This window comes from Dama dama, chromosome 29, assembly GCF_033118175.1.
Source record: "Dama dama isolate Ldn47 chromosome 29, ASM3311817v1, whole genome shotgun sequence".
Classification (NCBI taxonomy): domain Eukaryota; kingdom Metazoa; phylum Chordata; class Mammalia; order Artiodactyla; family Cervidae; genus Dama; species Dama dama.
Genome location: NC_083709.1, coordinates 55814691 through 55838882, shown reverse-complemented (window position 1 = coordinate 55838882; position 24192 = coordinate 55814691). Strand labels below are relative to the sequence as shown.

General features: G+C 39.8%; 1 protein-coding gene and 1 long non-coding RNA gene across 5 annotated transcripts in view; one reads left to right on the top strand and one right to left on the bottom strand.

Moving 5' to 3' along the window:
- The window catches only part of LOC133048580 (uncharacterized), a 95686-nt gene extending 77401 nt beyond the window's left edge, over positions 1-18285 (top strand). For both annotated transcript variants that reach the window (XR_009691068.1, XR_009691069.1), the window contains 3 exons: positions 820-967; positions 4906-5001; positions 13342-18285. This is a non-coding gene — a long non-coding RNA (uncharacterized LOC133048580). The remainder of the gene's footprint in view (positions 1-819; positions 968-4905; positions 5002-13341) is intronic.
- GDA (guanine deaminase) overlaps positions 1-24192 on the bottom strand; it is a 107709-nt gene that overhangs the window by 20259 nt on the left and 63258 nt on the right. For all 3 annotated transcript variants that reach the window (XM_061132308.1, XM_061132309.1, XM_061132310.1), the window contains exons 3-9: positions 19645-19816; positions 12861-12948; positions 10159-10264; positions 7894-7921; positions 6564-6671; positions 3422-3529; positions 2080-2177 (exon numbers count right to left, since the gene is read on the bottom strand). In XM_061132308.1, coding sequence (XP_060988291.1) covers positions 2080-2177; positions 3422-3529; positions 6564-6671; positions 7894-7921; positions 10159-10264; positions 12861-12948; positions 19645-19816 — 708 coding nt within the window. The remainder of the gene's footprint in view (positions 1-2079; positions 2178-3421; positions 3530-6563; positions 6672-7893; positions 7922-10158; positions 10265-12860; positions 12949-19644; positions 19817-24192) is intronic.

Here is a 24192-nt window from a genome sequence, read left to right as displayed (position 1 = left end):
TCACGTATATTTACCTTTTGTTGTTGAGGACCTACAAGTTCTACTCTCTTAACAAATTTCAATTATACAATATGGTGTTAGCAACTTGTAAAAAAAAATTTTTTTTTTCAAGCAGCCCATCCTTCTATGCTAGGAAGTAGAAATTATAGAGCATTGCCTTTCCTCTCTTCCTGGAATCATTTGTTGCCTTCAATGACTAGTGATTTGCAAGGGCAAAGAAAGAGGGATAAAACTGGAAGAGGGGATGCAGGCTGTAAGTCAGGGCCTGATGGATCAAATGCTACTTCTGAGGACAGCAGCAACTAGGAGAGATTTCAAACATCGTGATCCTGAGCTCAGCAGATGTGCTGCCTTTCTAAAGAGACAAAAACTGAAGCGATCCTCAGAAGTCTGTGGAGATGCAAAGGTCAAAATGGTTTGCTTGAAAATGCACATTACTATCATTTTCAAAGCCCAGTGCACATGCAAGAAATCTCTCAACAATGCAAGTTGTTGGAGAAAGAATGGCAGTGACCATTCAAACCAAAACATTAGCCATAAAGAAAAATTTAACTTCAAACCTCAGTTTGCAAAGCTGAGTCATGTGTTCATTTAGGTGTTGTGTAACTAAACTCATAGGATGCTAAACCCTTCCTCTAACTGGTCACCAGACCATTATGGTCACTAAGATGTACATAGGCAAGATTCTCTGTTAGGTGTGATCAGTTTATGTCTGAAAACCACAAGCCTCTGGAACCTCTCAAAACACTCCAGAAATATATTGCCATGGCTGACGTGCATTTCCTATACTGCCACTGACTAGAACTTTTTCATTCACAGAGTCCCCAGACTTCCGACAGCCAGAACCATCTCCTCTCTGCCTGGAGGCTCTCTCACAAAGCTGCAGCCTGCTCTGCCCTCTTTTGGGGAAGGTCTGAAATTGCAGAGACTCCAAGCCCCTTCGCCCTGACCCAGCAGCCCTCCACTGGTAAGTTTGGGTATAACTACTTCAGCTCCCCCACCTCTTGGGCACGGTGTCCTTGAGTTCTACACTGGCTCCCTGCGTATTCCAAGAGGATTAAATTCCAGGAGCCCATGGTGATGACCTGCTTGGTAATGTTCTCTTTACTGACTTCCTTCCCTTCTCTGTCTCTCCCTACTAAAGGTGCTTTCTGAGATCACCTCCCAAATAAATTACTTGCACATAAATCCTTATGCCATGTTCTGCTTCTGCAAGAACTCAAAACGAGGAAGGATATAAAGTAATCCTCAAAAAAATGAAAATCTTACAGAAACTAAGAAATTTATTGAATGAATGTATGAATGATCCACTGCAACCTGCCTCTCGCTCTGTTCTAGGTCAACTAACACCAGAAATGAGAGATCCTTTCTGTATGAAATCCTGGAACAGGAACTCTTAGCCTAGCATTCATGGGTTGGCATTATGGTATCCATGAGTTCCCCAAAATTAGATGCAGCATTTTCATGTCTGTGGGGTTTTTTTGTGTGTGTGAAAATACAGGCAACTTTCATCTGATTCCCTTGTGCACCTATAACTTATCAAAAGGTTAAAAAAAAGTTGTAAATAAAGTGTTCTCCATCCTGGGGAATTAACAGGACAGGGTCCCTCCTAAGTGCATCGTGTCAGATAACAACAGCATGACATCTACTGAAGGGTGATGGCTTCTGGTAGCACTGCACCATTTCTGGTAGTTTGTACATCACAAAATAATGAGAGGTCAGTACCCTCTCCCTAGAACACCAGGTTGGCATATGCACTCTTTCAGTCCTTAGCTCTAAATTCTCAGTGCTATTGGTTTTGAACTCTCTGTTTCCTATTGTTCTGTTTTGTGCAAACTCAGAAATTGTAAGAGATGTGGGGCTCCTCAAATGTACACTCTGCAAAAAATTGCCTCTTTTTTAAGTGCTCTCAGTCTCCCCAGTGTAGTACAGACAGGCACCCTTCTATCTAGTTCACATCCCAATCGAACATAACTACAGAAGAGAGATACTGGAGGAATGACAGAAAACAAAAGCTATCTGGCTGCTGCTTTGCAGTCCAAACATTCATGATCTACCAATCCATAATTGCCTACTTACGATAAGTTAGAATTGGGACAATGCGAGATGGACGCTCCTCGTTCCCTGAATACATCCAGTTCTTCTTCAGAAAGGTAGCAGCCATGTGCCATCACTGTCTGGAGGGAAGAGCATTCCAGGTGGAGACTACCACTTCAAAGTGCTTAAGTTAGTCCTCACTCACAAGCAGGTACTTAGCTGGTAAAGTTGATTCAAGAAGGCAGGCACTGCACACGTCAGACTTCTCTTAACTTTTAATCCTGATAATATTTGTGGGTTTTCCTGAGTAAGACTTTACTCTGGCAAAATTCTTTTTCTGTCAGTATAAAACCTGTATTTAAATAGCTTTCTTCTTTGGGGAGCATGGTTCAATGATCACAGAATTATCATTAAAATAAAATCTTTCCAACCTCTGTGCAAATACAATTAACATGCAAATTGAAGGCTAATTTATTAATCATATGGAAATAGATGTAGAGTAGGGTGAAAATTACAATGTAGCATAAACAAGATCTATGCAGAATACTAACCTTTGAAACCAATCATATTCAGATGTCTGTTCACATAGTCCCTAAGAATTCATTTGCCATAATAATTAAACTTTCCATGCAGTTCATACATTTCGTTAAAGGCCAAGGCCAGGGGATATATTGCTGTAATGAGATCTCTCCTCACTCATATTAATTTTAATTAAAATTGTTTAACTATAAATATAATACATACTCATTTCTTTAAAAAAGCAGTCTTAGAGTGTTTAAAAATGTCAAAAGTCCTCTGCTTCCTCAGGAAGGATCACTTTTAACATTCAGTGTGTGTCTTCCAGGCAGTTTGCTAAGCGAGCATGTACCCACACATATACAAACACACATCAAACAATATTTCTACAAACACCCTTCCTAGTAGGTTTGTATACCTCATTCTTTGTGAATGTTGGATAAAATTGTAATTATCTATGTTCTATAATCTAAACAATTCCTCACTGATAGCCATTTTTTAACTTTCATATGTAATTAACATCCCTATTCATATTCCTTACAGAACGGATCTTCAGAAATACATTTGCTAACTCAAAGAGATACACATTTACATTCTAATGGATACTGACAAAAATGTCCTTGGACCAAATGACATTCCCACCCTCAAAGAATTTTTTAGATTTATTTACCAATAAATTTAATGATTTATTCATCAGGGATGAAACTTCAGGCCCATTTTTAATTGTATGCACACATGCATATGCACACTGTGTACTTTTATTTGGGAAATGCATGTGTTACAGAAGTCTGAAGATTACTACTGAGATTTTTAAATTTAGATAAATATGCCCTACCTCATATAGATTGTATCATGATGTGCAATTTACCTTATTTGTCAGAAGATTGTTTTTATCATACACATCTGTGTAGTTTTTATAACCAGGGTATAAGTTTTCCACAGCTTTAACTTCATCACGATTTTCACTTATATGGCTCTACAAGAAAAGAAATAACATTTTCAGTTTTTTAATGTAAAATACCATTAGAAATTATACTTCCTACCCCCAAATGATGTGGATGGTGTCTACTTTCCTAAATAAAATAATGGATGGTTGGTGTATTTTATTTAAAACAATTCTTATTATATATATGACAATGAAACTATGAATATATAATTATATGAACATATACTATGCTAACCCTAACCCACATAATGCTTTCTAACAGTCTTTTCAAATTTCAAACTATAGCAAGAATAAGTAAAAAATAAAAAATACTAATTGAAGAGAGTCAGGAGCCTAGCTATGCATAAGTCACCTGCCTCTTCTGGTGTTGGCCACTTAAGAAAAGAGTTCATTGGCCATCAAAATGGTAGGGCATGGTTTACTCATAAAAAAGCTGAAATATGAATTAAAAAGTTGAATTTTAGCCCAGGTTCTGACCCTACATATGTGTCTTAGGGTAAGTCAGTTGTTTCCTTGGCACCTCCATTTTCTCATCTTGCAAATAAAAGTGTTGGGCAAGATGAGTGATTTTCTAAATTCTTTTACCTTTCAATGTGTTATTCTTATTAAAATCACAGATATTCAATATTTAAAAGGTATGAATGAGTTGCCATACAGAATGAAGCAGGATTTGGACTCTGGGACCCTGCTCCCATTATGTCCCCTTTGTCAGCTCCCAGAATGAGTTCCTGTACAGGAAATAGCTTGAGAATAAGAGACAAATAGTCCTGACATCATCAAGAAAGAGCGTATAAGAATGCACATAGAAGCAAGTCCTGGCCCCAACACTGTCCCTTCTCCAGGGAACCACAAAACCTGCGATGGTATAAAGTGTTTTTGAGACACGATGTGTCACCATACCAACCCCTCACCTAAAACAGAAATCACTTCTGACCAACCAGTGATGAGTATAGTATATGTTATAAGAAATAACTCATGAGCAAGTTACTACTTCCAGAAACGGCAATGCCATTTCCCTTCCTCCCTGAGGTAGAGTAAATAACCAAATAAATAAAAAACAACAATGGACTAAAAACAGAATGTTCCATCTGAAGAATGAGCTGTCTCCCTGCCTTGAGGAAATCCAGACCATTGAGAAATGGGCATGGACATTGGAAGAGAGGAAAGGAAAACCAGATGGTTTGTGTCATTTTGATAAATTTGAGTAAGTATGCACATATACATGTAGATACACCTCCAGCAAGTAAATACTTAATTTTTCTGTGTGTTGATAGGGTTCAGGACACACTAACCCAAAATATGGCACCTTGGAATACTGAATATTTTAATCCAAAGAAATCTGACAAAATGGTGAAAGTAGGATGGTTCACTCTGATCTTGCCTTCACCCCTTTTTTCCTGAAACAGATCATAAAACTCTTGTATGAGAGATTCCCACCCTATACCTAGAGGAAAGGAGTATCCTTCTCTCTGAAGACAAAGGAAACCAAGAACCAGGCCTTGGTAAGTTTTCCCCACTTTACTATGCTTGCTTCATACTCCTTAACCCAGCCTGCTCCTCCAGGACTATACACTTGTCACCATACCTAACGTAAAAATACTCAGGTATGTTTCATTGTGTCTCTGTTTCCTAATGAGGCTCTTATATCATATAAAACTTATATAAACCTGTATGCTTTTCTCCTGTTAATCCATGTATGTCAGTTTAGTTTTCAGGCCCAGCCAGGGGCCCTAAAAATGTAACAGATACTTTTTTCCTTCCCTACAATTGTATGGGATTGAATAAAAAATTTCAAATATCACAGACCACCAAGAAAAAAAAAATGGGGAAAGACAAAAATAGTTAATGAACCCTAACAAGATAAAGCTTAACAATCCTCCATCCTACAAAACAATCGAGGATCAATGTGTTGCCTTTCCCTGACATGCCCTTTGTTTTTGGATAGTCAACTCTTAAGAGGGAAAATTTTAGTGCAGTATGTAATGTAGCTTGAATGGAGAAGGGAAGCTACCAACTCCCAATTTTAACCCAGCTGGAAGCTTCAGAAAGTGTTTTATTCCTAAATTGCAACCATTTAATGACAAAGTAAGATATACTTTTTTTGTTCCTGACTTTAAATTAAGAAGCTTGGAACAAAAGGGCTTTTAAATTCATTTTTGTAAGGTGGAAATTAGGTTCTTTCTGCTTTTCAAATAATAGGTGGTTCCTCCAAAACGGAAGGACTAGAACACTGAGAAAGTATCGAAAGAAACACATTAGATGTATCCTATGGAGAGCAGGTAACCAGTTTCTCATTAATCCTGCCTGCTTACTTAAAATGTCCTCATCTCTGGGAGCCAGATTGGAGATAACTGAGGGCAAAAGGAACCTTCAGGTTTCTTAGCTGAATAGCAAGCTAGATTTAGGTGATGTCTCTAAGGAACCTTATATCCTATGATGCTATATCTTGAGGAGCTCTTATGAGGCTAAGGGCAGGCTGCCCCCAAAGTGTGCCACTCTGGATGTAGATTATTTTGAGCTAAAAACTAATCAAGGCCCAAAAAACTCAGAAGAAGCTTTGAACTTCCTCCTTACCACCTACTTAAGATCAGAAGCCAGCCCCAGGAAAGAGCTATTATCAGAGATAACTATAGTAAGGTACTAGGTATGGAGACAAGGGGAACCTAGCAAAGCCCACTTGCTCAAAATGGTTCGGCACATATTTGCTTATGAAATAGTAACTTTTTATTTCAGTGCCTTACCTTATTTCTGCCTGAAGCCTGAGATCCCTACTTTCTTCTTAGTCTAGAACATGTATATATGTCACCTTGCCTTGCTGTCTTTGGAACCCTCATACTTACGTGGATTTCCTGTGCACACGTAATAAATTTTGTTTTCTCCTGTTAATCTGTCCTATATGTCATGTTAATTGCCAGTCAAAAGAACTAAAAGAGGAAAGAGGGGAAACCTATCTCTTCCACAGTAGAAGATGGAGATTATGAAATTACTGCCAGAATTTAGAGTACAGAGAAGTCTTCTAGGTCTAGACAGAGGCACGGACAGGCGAAAAATGCAAAATGCCCACCTGAATGTGCAAATCACGGGCCTTCGCGAGGTTTCCAAGTTCACCCAACAAAGTCTCAGAGCAGGAAAGGGGAAAACATGGTATCACTATGGGCTGCACTCGAGGATACTGGAAATCATCAAAAACACTTGGTAAAGAAACTATGGATATCTGAATGTGTAGCATACCCCAAAATGCATTTCATACCACAGCATGATTTTACATCTTCATCCCTGGGGACAGTCCTTCATTCCAGGAGTAGTGGATGGGTTTCATGGAAATGACTCATGGTTGAGGACAAGGAAGGGTATTTCTGTAACACCAAGTTCAATGGAAGAAGATCCCATCTCAAATGCAAGACACATGAAAGCTCAGACTTGAGTGGCTTTTATGAACAGAATTAGGAGGCAGAGGAGACGTTTCAAAGGAGAGTGCTGGGGAAACTGAAAATGGGGTGGTGGTCTGTTCCCCTTTCTACATCTTAGGGCAGTGGTGAGGCTAAGGATCCACTAAGTTACATCTAGGTCTCCCAAGATGAGACTGAAAGACCCCCTCCAGGACTGAGGGGTCCTATGGTTTCCAATCAGACCTTAAAAAATGGTGAGGGAAGAGTCTGGTTTGCCATCTAAGAGACTGCCCAGTAGAGCCAGAGACCAGCCTGCTGGGGGTGGGACAGAAGACGGCACTGCCCCCATAGGCTCACAGCACCCGGGCGCTGTGCCGGGGGTGCCTGGCTGAGGCCTTCGGGCCACATGACGTGCCGCACATCTATGGGCCAAGGCAGTCTGGCGGGGGCATCTGGGCTGGACACCACCTGTGTTTCAGACCCGATCAGGGGTACAAGAGGCCAGAGCCAACGGTGACATAGCTAACAAACCACACCACAACATCTAGTGGCCACCAATCTGTCTACATCAATGAAGCCCTCTTCCACTTCCCACAGACCCAGCCTATGAAATTAGAAGGTCTCAGAGGAGAGGGAGGGAAGACCACTGAAAAAGTAAAAAAAAAAAAAAAAAAAAAAACGCCTGACCTTACTAAGCTGAGTTGATGGGTTCCCCATGAAAACAATTTAAGGTTTTAGGAAAATACTTCTGCATGCATGAAATAAGCTAACCATACAGACTGCTGCTGCTGCTGCTACTAAGTCGCTTCAGTCGTGTCCGACTCTGTGCGACCCCATAGACGGCAGCCCACCAGGCTCCGCCGTCCCTGGGATTCTCCAGGCAAGGACACTGGAGTGGGTTGCCATTTCCTTCTCCACCATACAGACTAACCTCTACCAGAACCAACAAATCCTACGGCCAACACAAAGGCAATCCAAAAGCGAGATAGGAACAAGTTTACTTACATTCCTCTGGAGCATTTCTGACACAAATCTGAAATAAAACAACAAATGTAGTGTTAGAAAACTTAGGCATTTTTCTGATAAATTTTTTTTAAAGGATAAAACCATGATCCTTACATTTGCCCTAATTTTAATATAAACATTTCTAATGCTGGATATGTTTCACCACCACTAATTAAGGATTAACAAGTAGTAATTACTTTGTTCTCTCATTTATAGTCCAAGAGATGGAGTGCAAAATCACAGGGAAATACAATTTTATCATCTACCATCAGCTGGGCTGCTCACAAGTATTCCCACAGCACTCAAGGCATTCAGATAGATTAAGCTCTGTTTCAGGGAATATCGCTGTATGTTTATGTTCCATGGACATTAGAGTTTTGGGGTCCTATGTACCTGGAGGTGTTTAGAAGCCATAGATTCTGCACTTTCAGTTTCCCTAAAGTAGAAGCTGTTTGCCCACACAATCACAATAACATCATTTATTTTCAAAGGCCAGGTCCTACTGGGCATGGATGTTGGAGTAAAGTGGAAGGACTAGGCCAGACATGTTGTGAAACAGGTGGTGACAGGGGTGGTGATCTTACCAATTATATCAGTGGGGATGATGGTATCTATATGGCCTATGAAATGACTATTTCTGCCTTGGCTGGAAATATTTATGAACTATAGCTTCCTACCTTCTGGTGTTACTTTGTTTAGGAATAAAATGTGAATTAGGGTTCACTATTCCCACAAACAAGGCCCTCCCGGGTGTCGCTAGTGGTAAAGAACCTGCCTGCCAGCACAGGAGATATAGGAGACCTGGGTTTGATCCCTAGGTTGGGAGGATCCCCTGGAGAAGGGAATGGCAACCCACTCCAGGAGTCTTGCCTGGAGAATCCCATGGACAGGGGAGCCTTGTGGGCTACAGTCCACGGGGTCACAAAAGAGTCAGACATGACTGAAGCAAATTAGCACAGCACATTCCCACAAACACAGATTCCTAGAAAAGTTGAGCATGTGGCCAAGTGCTAAGGGGAAAATGTGTGCTTCCTTCTCTCCACGGGCACATAGGAACCTCTAAACCACTGTTTTCAGAGGACACGCTTAAGGTGGAGGCCTGGGGAATGGAGAAAAGTTGGACACTTCAAACTTTGCATCAGGATACATTTGGTCTTGGGGAAGGTATAAAGCTAAAGAATTTTCTTCTATATTTCTTGCATGTTGAGTGTCATACAACACAGTTCCTTGTGAAATCCTCAAGGTACCATGAGAAAGCCATTAAAGAAATGTAGGAAAAGGGCTTCCCTGGGGGCTCAGTGGTGGAGAGTCTGCCTGTCAATGCAGGAGGCACAGGTTCAATCCCTGATCTGGGGAGCAGGATCCCACATGCTGCAAAGCAACAAAGCCTGTGAACCACAGCTGTTGAGCCTGTCCTCTAGAGCATGGGAGCCACGACTACTGAAGCCTGCATGCCGCAGAACCCATGCCCTAAAACTAGAGAGGCCACCAGAATCAAAAGCCCGCACACTACAAAGAAGAGTAGCTCTCACTCGCCACAACTACTGAGGGCCCAAGAGCAGCAGTGAAGACCTATCACAGCCAATAAACAAATTAAAGTTATATATATAAGTAGAAAAAGTACCTATGGCATCAGTAGCATGAAGTGAAGTGAAGTCGCTCAGTCGTGTCCGACTCTTTGCGACCCCGTGGACTGTAGCCCACCAGGCTCCTCAGTCCATGGGATTCTCCAGGCAAGAATACTGGAGTGGATTGCCAGTTCCTTCTCCAGGGGATCCTCCCGACCCAGGGATCGAACTCAGGTCTCCCACCTTGCGGGCAGATGCTTTAACTTCTGAGCCACCAGTAGCATATCCCCGTGTAAAATAAAAAGAATATTAACAAAAGCACATGATCTCAAGCAATAGCATAACCTATACCCAAAAGTAATTTAATGAGCAGGCCACAGACACTCAACACAAGTTTAACCTACAGGAGAAGCCCAGGTCTATAATGAAGTAGGTAAATCATTCACTTTTTAAAAAATCCTTCATTTTAAAAAGGGATTTGCCCTTCCTAAAGTATAGTAAGTACCCAGAGGCTTTCAAATATAACTTGATATACAAAAAATAGTATTGATACACAACATTTTCCTAAGGATCAGGTCAATTTCATAAAAGTTAGACACACCCAGTCAGTGACATGTGTGCACATTCTGCCTGAGTTAAAAGGGTTTCTTCTCTCTATCTGTAACTCCATCCATAAGATAAATCAAGACAAACATACCTCTCTGTTTCCTTGATTGACTCCTCAGTGGTTTCTTTGTATTCTGGAACAAGGTCATTCAAATCCATGCAAATTTTGCCCACAAATGCCCGCTGCCCAAATTTATCTGTGAGAAACACAGAAACCATTTCAAGTCATGCTTCTTTCCTAAAATGTACTTTCCTGAGCCCTTTAAAAACATTTTAAGTTAAAACCATTATGAAAACATAAGTGAGAGTATAAAAGATCATCATATTATTTAAGAACAATTTTTTTAAAAAGCCAGTTAATTCTGTAAGTAGTAAAGATTCTCCCACTGGTGGCTGACTCCTCTGTTTACACCCAGGACGAAGGATATTATTTGCTTAAGGTAAACTCAGATGTGTACAATGTCCTCTACAATGTGCAAGGTTATGAGGAATATACCCAATAATGTATGTAAAGTGTCTGACACATGGGGCTTAGAAAACCTGTCACTATTCTTAACTGTAGCAGTGTCAGTATTCTTCAGTTCACTCACTCAGTCGTGTCCAACTCTTTGCAACCCCATGGACTGCAGCACACCTGATGTGTGGACAGGCTTCCCTGTCCATCACCACTCCCAGAGCTTGCTCAAACTCATGTCCGTCGAATCAGTGATGCCATCCAACTGTCTCATCCTCTGTCATTCCCTTCTCCTCCTGCCTTCAATCTTTCCCAGAATCAGGGTTTTTTTCTAATGAATCGGTTCTTCACATCAGGTGGCCAAAGTATTGGAGCTTCCGCTTCAGCATCAGTCCTTTCAATGAATATTCAGGACTGATCTCCTTTAGGATGGACTGGTTGAATCTCCCTGCAGTCCAAGGGACTCTCAAGAGTCTTCTCCAACACCACAGTTCAAAAGTATCAATTCTTTGGTGCTCAGCTTTCTTTATGGTCCAACTCTCACATCCATGCATGACTACTAGAAAAACCATAGCTTTGACTAGATGGACCTTTGTTGGCAAAGTAATGTCTCTGCTTTTTAATATGCTGTCTAGGTTGGTCATAGCTTTTCTTCCAAGGAGCAAGTGTCTTTTAATTTCATGGCTGCAGTCACCATCTGCAGTGATTCTGGAGCCCAAGAAAATAAAGTCTCTCACTGTTTCCATTGCCAGTATTGTTACCTGTGAGGAATTTTGCTTAATCCTACTAGAAGTTCTCAGCACTGAAGAACCTAATGCTTATCAGAGGTGCTAGAGGAATTCTATTTCAGTTAGAAAGTTGATGCTACATGAAGCAGTGTTCATTATTTTAACATCTCTACCTCTGTCATAAGAGTCTTTCAGAAGTCTTTCTACATCTCTCTTTCCCCTGTAATTCATTGTAATACCTGGCCATTAGATTACTCTTCCTTAAATCACCACCTTCATTATATACCTTATCTGACTCAAAACCTTTTTTGAGTCTTTGATGCATATCTGAATCACTCCACAGTCTGCAGCATCGCCTCTCCCCAACTTCTTTCATCCCACCATGCAATGAATCCTTCCCTTTAGTTCAACTCCTCTGTCCCCTGCTTCCTGTATCCTCTATGGACATTCCTGACCCCATACCCATACCCCCATGTCACTTCTCCTGTCTTAAAGGCATTTTCCTGTCTCCTTATCTCCCTTGAAAGTCCAGTTTAAAGGTCCCTTCAATGAAATCTTTCCAGATGATCCAATTCTGACTTCATTCTGTCTCCTCCAAACTTCACAATATTTACTTTCAGCGTCACACTTGAAGTCTTTGGCATACACTACCTTGGCCTGCAAACAAGTGTCAGCACATCAGTCAGTAGTATTTACGGAGCACCTGCTATGTGGTAGGCAATGTGCTGGGTACAAGTTTTGGAATCATCCATCTAAATCCAGTCTCAGCTCTGCTGACTAGCTGTGGGACCTGGGGATGTTGCATAACTTCTCTGGGCGTCAGTTTATCCATCTGTAACACAGGGACAGGAACAACTGTCCCAGAAGGCTATTTACAGCTAAACGGAACCAATCCATGTAGAGTGCTTTGCACAACACCAGACATCTAGTAAGAACACTACAGCTGTTACTGAAGTTATTAATCTATGTTGTTGTTTCGTTACTAAGTTGTGTCTGACTCTTTTGTGACCCCATGGCGTGTAACCCACCAGACTTCTGTCTATGGGTTTCCCAGGCAGGATGACTGGAGTGGGTTGCCATTTCCTTCTCCAGGGGATCTTCCCGACCCAGGGATCGAATCCATGTCTCCTGCATTGGCAGGCCAATTCTTTACCACTAAGCCACGAAGGAAGACCTTTAATCAATGTGTGTACCTGTTAATCAGTTAATCCTATCTGATTCCTCAAGGGCAGAGACTATTTTCCATTTTACTGTGTTCCCAGCATCTAGCACAGTGCCCTGAGTCTAGCCTACAGCCAAGAACTATCCATTGATTATAATAAACTGTGGTCATTTCTAGAATTAGTAAATCTGCTCCAAAAAGCCCTAAATTAGTACAGACCTATTTACGTCATCCTACAACCAAAAACAAAAAGTAAATAATCAAAGTACTTACACAATAGAAAGAGTTCAAGGGCCACAGTAAGACACAAATACCTAATCACTTGCAAGACGTGCAGTGCTGAAATTCTAGCAATTAGAAAGCAGGACTGCTCACAAGTATAAGTCCCTGCCAGCATGGTCCCACCTGTCTGCTTCATGTGCCCATAAATCATCCTTTTATCTCCTCACCTGTAATTTCCGCAAGAAGCAGTGATGAGTCAGTGTGAATTGTTCCAAAGTAACAAGCTGTGGTTGTTCCATTCTTTAGTGTTCTCCTCTAAAAATAAATCACAAAAACCATGAATTGCCTGTGCCCAGAAAAGTCACATGGTATATACACATGAAGATGGAATTTTGGTTTTCAATTTTAAGATGTTTTTACTTAAAGGAATGCCATCTCAACATGAAGTGTAATTAAGGTAAATGGCAAAAGTATTTATATTTCAGAAATGTTAGAACTTTTGATTTCCTAGATTCACAAGGTTCTGTGTTGCAAAATTTATAAAATGTGACACTAATTCTTGACTTTTTAGGATTGTTTATGGATATGCAAACTGTATTGGGAAGGAATAAATACAATTTATTCTAGGAATTACAGGATAAAATTATTCAGACAGCTATTTAGTTCAAACTGGCAGATTGATCACATGTTTCTATCTCTCTTCCTCAGGAAATCTCCACTAAAATAATGTAATGGAGTGTTAACATTTATTAACCCACGAGGAGAGAGGAGACATGAGCAGAGGAAATATTTTAACATCTTCACAGAAGAAAAAAGTTGCCTGGAGGCAACTTGGAAAAAGAGAGAAACGTGGTTTTAACAGGGAATTGGCTGAAAGTGTGTATACAGATGATTAAACCTTGGCAAGACTCTTTCCTGTTGAAATCAGCCGTTCCTTGCAAAAGAGATTTACTCTTTGCAGAAATTTGATAGTATTTAGAGAATACAAGCCCAAAAGGACAAGGTGAGGCACAGGCTGAAAGGAAGAGGCTTAAGTAGATAGGTGGCTGACTCTGGGACCCATGGTCATCTTCCTCAAAATGTCACATGTACTACTTCCACCGGTTCTGGCAGGATTGAAGGACTTCTTTCTAGAGAAGATAAATGGCTCTAGAAAAAAGATGTCCTCACAGTGACATTTAGGATCCACAATTAAAATGGCTATTCACTGCCTTCGCTGTTCATCCTATAATGAAGCTTACCCGGCAACCAGTGTGATAATAGGAAAGAACACGCCCTATCCTAGCAGCCTCTGCTCAGCTTCAGCCAATTGTTAGAGATCAGTGATGTCAGTTCATCTTGAAGGTCAAGAGAATTAGGAAAACTGGATTTTTATGTCAGTATTTTCAAATTTTAAGACACTTAGCACATGAAATAAAATATGAATGACTGTAAGTAAAGGATGTTTAGAACCTATCAGCTACAGAAAAGGATGCACTAGCTTTCCGCCAGAATCATATGCTGAAGGGGAAAGTTAACACCTTGACAGAGGCATCGAATTCAATCTCCATCTGCCAGGAAAGTGCTTGCATCCTAGTGTGAAATAAAGTGAAGTCACTCAGTTGTGTCCGACTCTTTGCGACCCCATGGGCTGTAGCCTACCAGGCTCCTCCATCCATGGGATTTTCCAGGCAAGAGTACTGGAGTGGGTTGCCATTTCCTTCTCCAGGGGATCTTCCCGACCCAGGGATCAAACCCAGATCTCCCGCATTGCAGGCAGACGCTTTACCGTCTGAGCCACCAGGGAAGCCAGGGCTTAGTGAACATTGCTGAATGAACACATGAGGAAGCAGACCAAACTAAAACAATCAGAGGTATAAAATGATCTGAAATTAGCATTGTTACATGTATATAACAGACACAGTATCCTTGAAAGAGGAAGGGGCAGCAAGAGTGAATTAATGACTTGCAAAGTTGGGCTAAGAATGTGGCATAAAAGTATATACAGAAATGTCACTGTTTTTCTAAGAAGAGTTACCAAAAGAAAGGGCACATTGGAAGGGAATATACACTAAGATCAAGAGAAATGGCTGGGGGCGGGGGCAGGGGATGGGTAAAGAGGCAGAGAAATTGAATGAGCACATGTGCATGAGAAAGATTTATTTCACAAAATGGAAATGATACTATATTAAAGAAATGAGCTGAAAAAAAAGAACAGATCTATAAGTGAAATTTCAGAACATCAAGGATGAAGAAAATCTGGTAGGGCAGCAAATTAACTAGAAAGGAAAGAAAATCAGACTTGCGTTGGTACATTGGATGGTGGTGAGCAAATCAAGAATTCTCTCTAGAGCTAAATTGCATCATTCAAGAGTCAGAACAAACTTTTGGTAATTCAAGGGTTTGGATTATCACCCACTTTATTAGAAAAGATTATCATCGTCTATATTCTAAGAAAATGAATCCAAAAGAAAGACTGGGGATCCAAATTTAAAACATTTTAAATTTAGATGGTGAAAAAAAAAAAAAAACGAACTAAAATCTCACATGATGTAACACAGGACAATGTGAGGGAGGCTCTATCTTGAAGAAGAGAAGACTAAGTTTCTTATCCTATTAAATGGGAGACTATAGAGGAAAATGATAGAAGACTTGTAACACTTATAGCAACCTAATTTAATAGATATTTTTTCAAAAGTCACTGTGACAGACAAAAAATAGTCTTTTTAAAAGTGTACAGAATAATCATAAAAGTTGACCTTTTGTTAGGTCATAAAATAACAGTGAACTAAGAATGGAGAAGAAAATTGCAACCCACTACAGTATTCTTGCCTGGAGAATCCCACGGACAGAGGAGCCTGGCAGGCTAGAGTCCATGGGGTCGCAAGAGTCGGACACGACTTAGCGACTAAACCATCCATCCATCCAATTACCAAGAAAAATAACCACACAAGTTACATTTACTAACCAGAATAAAATGAAACTCAAAACAGAAGTGTATCTGACATTTTCTAAACTCTCAACACTTTAAACACCTTTCTAAAACGGGCTTGAAGAAGAGCTCAAATGGAAATTTTCAGTTAATTAGCTATGATGACAGTGGAAGTAATACTACCAGACACCAAGAGCAAGTCCTTTCTCTGAGTCAGGGGAGATAAAGGTTCTCAAATAGAAAGGCTTCTAGATGAGAAACTGCAGTTTCAAACTGGACTGGAACAAACTAGAGAGACTAGAAAGTTTAAGAATCGGCTTAAATTACATTTAAGGGACAGGACAAGGAGAGCCCGCAGAGGAGGCGAGGGGGGAAAGGTGGGGGAGGAAGAGAGGCAAGGAAGAATAGGAGGAGGAACACACAAAGCCACTCATATTGGTACCCACTGAGTTCAGCCAACTGTGAGTGCCTTCTGTATGTAATTTAAAAAGTAAGGAACGAATCCAGTTTTAAAATTTTACTGGATAAGCCATTTAAAATGCAGCTACTGTTCTTCTTCACATGTTCTGTGTTTGGCTGTTCCAGGCCCCTGTTCCACCCTGGTTTCTCCTAAGTTTTTGAGAGGGCTCTTCCATTAATAATTGATTTTGCATTTTTCCCATTTATAAAGAAGTCTAACGGGAATAACATCAAAACTGTGGCTGTGTTGCCCAACCTTTCCCCAGCTTTTAATTCTTGATAAGAATTGTCAGTTCTTGAGACCAAGCCTTTTGAGCTCAAAACAGATTGCGAACTTAATATGACCAAATGCTGGAGACAATGTGGAGAGCAGAGAACCCTTCTGCACTGTTGGTGGGAATGTAAATTGGTTCAGCCACGATGGAGAACAGTATGGAGGTTCCTTAAAAAAGTAAAAATAGAGCTACCATATAACCCTGCAATCCCACTCCTGGGCATATATCCAGAGAAAAACATGGCCTGAAAATATACATGCACCGCAATGTTCATTGCAACACTGTCTACAATAGCAAGACGTGGAAGCAACCTAGACGTCTATCAACAGAGGAACGGATAAAGAAGAGGTGGTACATATATACAATGGAATATTACCCAGCTATTTAAAAAAAAAGAAATAATGCCATTTGCAGCTACATGGATGATCTAGAGAGTATCACACTGAGTGACGTAAGTCAGACAGAGAAGGAGAAATAGCATATGACATCCCTTCTATGTGGAATCAAAAAAGAAACAATACAAATGATCTTTCTTGCAGAGACAGAAAGAGACTCAACCGACTTTGAAAACAAACTTACAGTTGCCAGGAAGGGAGGGGATAGTTAAAGAATTTGGAAAGGTCATATACATACTGCTATATTTAAAACTGATAACTAACAAAGACCTTTTGTATAGGATGTGGAAGTCTGCTCAATGTTATATGCCAGGCTGGATGGGAGTGGTGTTTGGTGGAGAATTGATACAGGTGTATGTATGACTGAGTTCCTTCACTGCTCACCTGAAACTACCACAACATTGTTAAGCAGCTATACCCCGATACAAAATGTTTTTGGTATCCAAAAAAACATTTAAAAAATACATTTATTTTTAAAAATATTTATTTATGTATGTATGTATTTAATTGACTGTGCTGGATTTTAGTTACGTCATTCAAGCTCTTAGTTGAGGTACGTGGGATCTCGTTCCCTGACCAGGAATCAAACCTGGGCCCCCTGCATTGGTGGCTTGGAGTATTAGCCACTGGGCCACGAGGGAAATCCCTTATTTAAAAAAAAAAAAAGTTAATATGACCATGAGCTTCAAAGCCACTATCAACAGGCCCCTTATCAGATTATATAATTTCCATAAGCTAAAATAGGGGAATAGAGTGGTCCTGACCTCTTGTCTTTTTACCTTGTACTTTAATGATTTGATACCTCTTTGGAATTAACTGAATTCATCTGCTGAATTTTCAATAACCACATAGAGTAAACATATTCATTCTATTATCCAGGAGAATGTTTGCAACCAGTTTGTCTTAGTATATTTACAAAGAATCTCATTCTCCAGTCCTTTGACTCGTATTAATCTATATAATATACCAATTCCTGAACTTTCCAGTCTTTCTAGTTCATTCCAGTCCAAAGTCCAATTTGAAATTTCAATCTCTCACCCAGTTTGCAATGTTTAAAGGGAGCTATTCCAGGACTGACTTACTGGAATTTTTTTTTCTCAACAATCTCAAGAGATGTTTGCTAACGTATACTTTAAATTATTTTAAGATTAAATTATCACTGTGCAAAACTCTGGGGTCTTGATTGCCTATTTATAGATCCAGGATGGTTTTCTGAAGGAGACAATAAAAAAACAAAACAAAAAATGTCTCGGTTCACGGGTACTGCCTCAGCACCCTGGTTTGGATTGCCACAGGCGATCTTCAGCCTAAGGGACAGATTCTAATTAGCAAATCTCAACTTTCTTAAGGGGATGCCCATTATACTCTCAGCTCATCCAACTCTATCAAGTCTATGGGCCTGGCTCACAATCAGAAACAGAGGATGTGTACACTGAAAATACTTGTTGAGAGTAACACCTATTTCTCCTATTTTGTACTCACTGACAGCAAATACTTTAATTTCCCTCTCTGGTTCAGTTAAAGCCAAATTTGTGACAGATTCTAACAAATGCATGGACCCCCCATAGTATACATTTTTCTTTGTTTATTTTTTTCTTTGCTGTGATTTCATGACTCATTTTCTTCTCTTGTACACAATGCAATTTTAAGATATCTCTAACCCTTTTTAGAACAATGCAAGGTAAAAATAAATTTTGAGAATAAACAGATTTGGTGTGGTTAAAACGATTCATTAACACAATGCACTAGCAACTTCCTACACAGCTTTAGTCCTTCTCAGTTTTCCTGATGTCGTGTGGATCCATGCTAAATATGTAAAATCCACAATTACACTGAATTTATAACTAAGCATGGCAAATATATAAATGACAACACTTGCTTTTACTGTTCAAGGCTTGGATGCTGCAAGATGTGGGAAACTGGCAGGAAGCCTAGGTCACTGTATAAGGCTTATTATATTATCACCATCACAACATTACTTTAAGAGAAAACCCATCAATGGGTCTAACAAAAATGCAGGAATGTTCAGACTAAGTGTTCTACATGACAAGAGTTAGTGGTTAGATAAGATATTTGCAGCTTTAATTCTCAAATGCAGAAGTTATCTCTGGCTGCTGAATCGATTGGGCATAGGGTTGGAGTAGATAAAAGGAGCTGGTTTTCTTCAGAGAGTGAAAGGAAGGGTATTTCAGGGCCTTTAGTATATGCTGGGTTGGCCAAAAAGGTTGTTAATGTTTCTCTGTAAGATGTTATGGAAAAACCGAAACAAGCTTTTTGGCCACCCCACAGTTGGCACACACTACAGCCACTGTCCTCAGACCAAACTAGCTCCACAGTTCCCTCTAGTGGGCTAACATTCACCACATTCCCACACGCCCTGCAACAGGGGACCATCCTAGTTTCCTTCCTTTCAAAGCCACCAAAATAATGTGATATCCTTCTAACTAATTTTAATTTTAGATTTCCCTGGATATTTCTTAAAGCAAATACATATGTCAGGCACTATTTTAAGTGCTTAACAAGTATAGACTTGCTTAATTATCATAACAATCCTAAGAAGCAGGTACTGTAATTATCTTTTTTTTTTTCTTTACAGATGGGGAAAGTGAGTCACAGAACTTTCCAAAGGTTACACAGCTATTCCATATGGTACCCCGAACAGCACTGTGGGTTGGCAGGGGTAAAGGAATACACGTATGCATTAAACCCAAATTTAGTAAAAAAAAAAAAAAAATAGTAATGAGAAGCCAGGGGATTTGAGGATTTAGATTCAGGTGTTTCTTGGCTAGTGACTGGCTGTGTAGGTGAAGTGGTCACATACTCACGGAGCTATGAAAGAACTAAAAACACCTCTATAGTCCATGATAGTCCTAACGGCCTGTTTTTAATAACTTCAATCTGCCCCCAAGAAATGGATGTTTCTATAAATGACTGAATATAATACACCAATACTCATATGCAGGATACTTACAACAACTCTGGTATATACTTCTTCAGCAAAGTCAATGCTCTGGAATTTGTGTTCTGTAGGAAATGTGTACTTGGTCAACCATTCCAAACGTGGGAGGTCCACATTACTCCCGGCAAAGGAGTATTGAGGGGCATGGATGTGTGTGTCGACCAGCCCCGGCATGAAGAACTCACTGGAAATTAAGAGAGGGAGAAAAGAATTTAATAACATCTTTAGTCATTTTCCATATCTTTAAATCATGTTTTCTCTAGGCAGTGATTTAATTGTTTATCCCACCCAGAGTAGATGCAATGAGGTGAATGTAAATTATATCATATAGAAGTCAGAAAATAAAAATGAAACTCTGTTAGGAGAGACACAGTCCTAAATTGGAATGACTTGGTGTGAAGTTAACCAAAGATGCTGCAAGGAGGAAAAAACACAGCACTGGGCAGAAGCAAAGCAGTCGTTGCCCAAGAAATGTGTGAAGCTATGATTTAACTGTATGATTTTGTTCCCAAAACTAGGGGCTGTAGAACAGAGAGCAAAGATGAAAGAGGAAGTCAAAGCTTCCAGAGCCAGGATGAGGAATTACACACAAGTCACCGAGGATGACTGATGATGATAGAAAGTATCCACAATTTTAGTCCCAATGGTCATCTGAACCTTGGTTGACTACAAGAAATCTAGTCCTTCTCCATGTGATGTAGGGGCTACGTTCTGAAATAGAAGTAGCAAGAGAATAAGGCTGGTTAGGGACGGGCAATCTGAGAAGATGAGCATGTCAGTGGGTGAGTGGTGTAAACAGCTAAGTGATGATACAGTTGCAGTGATATGACAACCATTCTCCTGATGCTTCTGATCACTCCCACTGTTGCACCAATCAATATTCCTATTTCTATTAACTCTTATCACAGAAAGTCCTTGAAAGGTGTTTTCAGAGACACTACCCTCAGAATTGAGGCCGCCCAATGCTAATAGATACTTAAAGCTTTTCCAAAGAAATAATCCAGTTCACTGGTATCTAGTATCTAATCACATCCAAGCAGATATTTGTTAAAAGACAGGAAGCACCACCGCCACCATCACTCCAAGTAAATATTAGTTACATTTTTATATACATAAAGAACTTGAACTCAAAATTTGACATAACAAAGAATCCCTCATAGGACCAATTCAAATGTATATCATCTAATGAAAGACAAAGCCACTAGTATCTATAAATGCCTTATTTTTTTTTTTATGAAAACTATGTATGGTGGGGATGATAAAGATGATGGTGACAGCAGACAATGTTTACTAAAATTGGACATGTACTGGGCACTGGGTACATCATATTCTAAATATCTCATTTGTGGAAGGCAGTTTATTATAGGGGTTACATATACACATTCTTGACTAAGACTGCCTGATTTTTTGTTTTGTTTTGTTTTCAACAGACTGCCTGATTTTGAATTTAGGCCCCACCGTAAAATGGAAGTGGTATATTCAACATATTATTTAACCTTTCTGTGACTCAGTTTCCCCATATAAAATGGAGATAGTAGTTTCACAATAGGGCTGTTGTGAGGATTGAGTTAGCATTTGTAAACGCAGTGCCTCGGTAATGGAAAGCACCAAAAAAAGTAGTTGTGAAGATGATGTAATACTCACAACAAACACATGAAGTAGTACTGTAATCCCCAGCCACAAAAGAGTAAACCTAAAGCTAGGGAAATTTAAATAGCTAGAAAAAAGTAATCATTCAACTTCAGCTCTGGAGCCTAGATTCAAGCCCAGGCAGTAGCCTCCATAGTCTTGGTCACCACCCTCAGAATTTTTCATTCACTCTGGAAACGAAAAGCAGTGACAATCTACAAGTATGTCAAGAAGGCAGTGTGCAATGAGTCTACAATGTGGGGGCATGCATAGCGGGAGAAGGAAACATAGATTCCTCTCCAGTATTAGTCACTGTGCTCACCAGGACACTTTAGTCCTTGGGGCTGAAGGGCTCACCATAAAACGGAATGGCTGTGTGACTTCTTCAGGTAGTTGAACTGTCCAATCAAATATTTCCCAAGTATCTATTCTGTTTAAGAAACTCTGCTAAGCATCGAGTCCAAAGAAAAATAGGACATTTTCTTGTCCTCAAAGAGACTATAATTTATTTGAGGAGATTAGGGATGAGTGAAGACATCTGTGTGTGTGTGTGTGTGTGTGTGTGTGTGTGTGTGTGTGCATGCGCACGCGCGCATGTGCATTTGTGTGAGTGTATAAAAGAGAGGGAGGACAAACATAAAAAGATAGAGACCAAGACAGAGAGATAGAAGGAGCAATTTCACTCCTGGTAATTTATCCAAGTGAAATAAATCATATGTTTACAAGAAAGACTGTATAAGACTGTTGATATGGTTTTTATTTATACTAGTCTCAAATTGGGAACAATCCAAATACCACCAGAAAATAGATAAAACAAACTGGGATATTAGTACAACCAAATACTATTTGGCAATGAAAAAGATTGAACTACTAATATATACAACAATATGAGTGAATCTCAAAAACATTATTTTGAATGGAAGAATCCAGACACAAGAGTACATATTGAGTTATTGCATTTACATAATGTTCAAAAAGTCATCAATATGACAGAAATCACACAGTAGCTGCTGATGAGGAGCTGGAGAGTGACTGGAAGAGCATAAGGGAACTTTCTAGGATGATAAGAATGTTTTGTGTCTTGATTGGGGTGTCTGAAAAATATATATTTGTCAAAATGTATCAAATTGTATAACTATCTAGGCACTTTATTATATAAAAACGTTTCCTAAAAAAACAGTTACAAAAAGTTTTTAAAGAAAAGGATTTGAATGCTCAATTTAGTGAATTAATGTATATTTGTTACTCTGCAGCTAGGAGGGAGGAAATCATGAGAATACTTGATCCTCTGTTTTTTATTTTCTTTGGCAGAACTGTGACATATTGAACCCTGGGTTCAGGAAGATAAATCTGGTGGTGACAGGCATGCATGGAGACACCCTTTCAATCTGTCAAGCATGAGAGCATTTCTGAATAAAGGAAAAGTATAAGTATGTGGGAGAGAACTTGATCTTTTATTAGCTCTAGGTAGTAGAAGAGAGGAAAGAGTCAAAGAGAGTAGGTTTTTGAGCATGTGAGGCTGAACATATGACATAAAGTACAGAGAGAAAGTCCATTATGAGGCAGGGGCAATGTCATACTAAGCCTACAAAGTATGACCTCCAAGTTTCCAAAAAACGATTGAACACATGGGATAAGAGGTCACAGAGTTATAAATGGGATTCATATCTGACAGTCTCCCCTGATTAGGTAGCCCTAGAAGTTGGTGGTATAAGAGATTTCTGTAGAAAAAAGAACAAAACTAAAACTAAGCCTTGAGCAGTACCCTCCACTTAAAAGAGTAAGATTGAGGAAGAGAAGGTCATGCTCAATCTAGGCACAATCACTGTCAGAAAGACAGAGACCCAAGATAGAGAGGTGTCAAGGATGGCAATGAAGGGAAGGACAGTGACCTCTGTCAAAAACTGCAAGAGTCAGTACGCTGAGAGAGCACTCATTTCCATACAGTGATTGGGGAGACACCTGATTCATGTAGGCAAGCACTTTATTACCTAAGTACTCACCCAGTACAAATATGTCTTACTTACTGTCCTAGGTGCTGACGAGAGAGCCATGAATACGAAAGACAAGTGGAGACAGAAATGACTGGGCAAAAACTATTCGGTAGTGAAGGTTAGAATGGTAATATAGGGGAAGAGTGAAAGTCACTTTTGTTTTCCACTAGGAGAAACCTGAGCATGTTATGAAGATAGCAGAGATGGAAGAAGGACATAAGGCAGGGGACAATGTCTTCAGAGGCAACAGGGAGTGAGGATTTGTCATATCAAAAGTTTAACTTTCGTCCAGAAAACCTAACAATCCTTTTTTAGGAAACAAAGTATTATGAAATGCTTATTAATAGAAACATTCACCTAATCAAAGTTAGAGTCCAAGATTAATACAGAAAGCAATACATGCAGGAATGTGGGCTGTCAGGGATGCATTGAGATAAGCAGTCATTGAGCCTAGCTACTCACTTTACAGAAAGAACAAAAGGAAGTTTGAGGATAGCAATCTCATTAGTGGCCCAGCCAGGCTTAGAACTCAGTTCTCCACTCAAGACATCACTTGTAGCTAAACTGTCATCATCAAAAGTCAAACTGGAGGCAAAGCAGAGGGGTTTGGAGGCTGAAGCAGGATAAGATGGAAAAGCTTTCCTTTCCCATCCTATTATACTCTTCCACTTCCTTCTTTTCACTTTACTTAATCACTATCCTAATTTTCTTATAAAAATCTCAACTTTCCCCTGATAAAAACCATCAACTTCACATTCTAAATCTGGAGTGCTGGCTAGGCCTGATCAGAACCTGAGGAAAAAGAACAATATGTGCTCCTATGTACATTTATCAGAACATTCACCTGTCTTTTAATCAACTGGAAAATGCTAGTAAAAGCCCTACCCTACAATCAAGACACATGACTCTCTATTTAAAAGTCTGAGTTACCCAATCT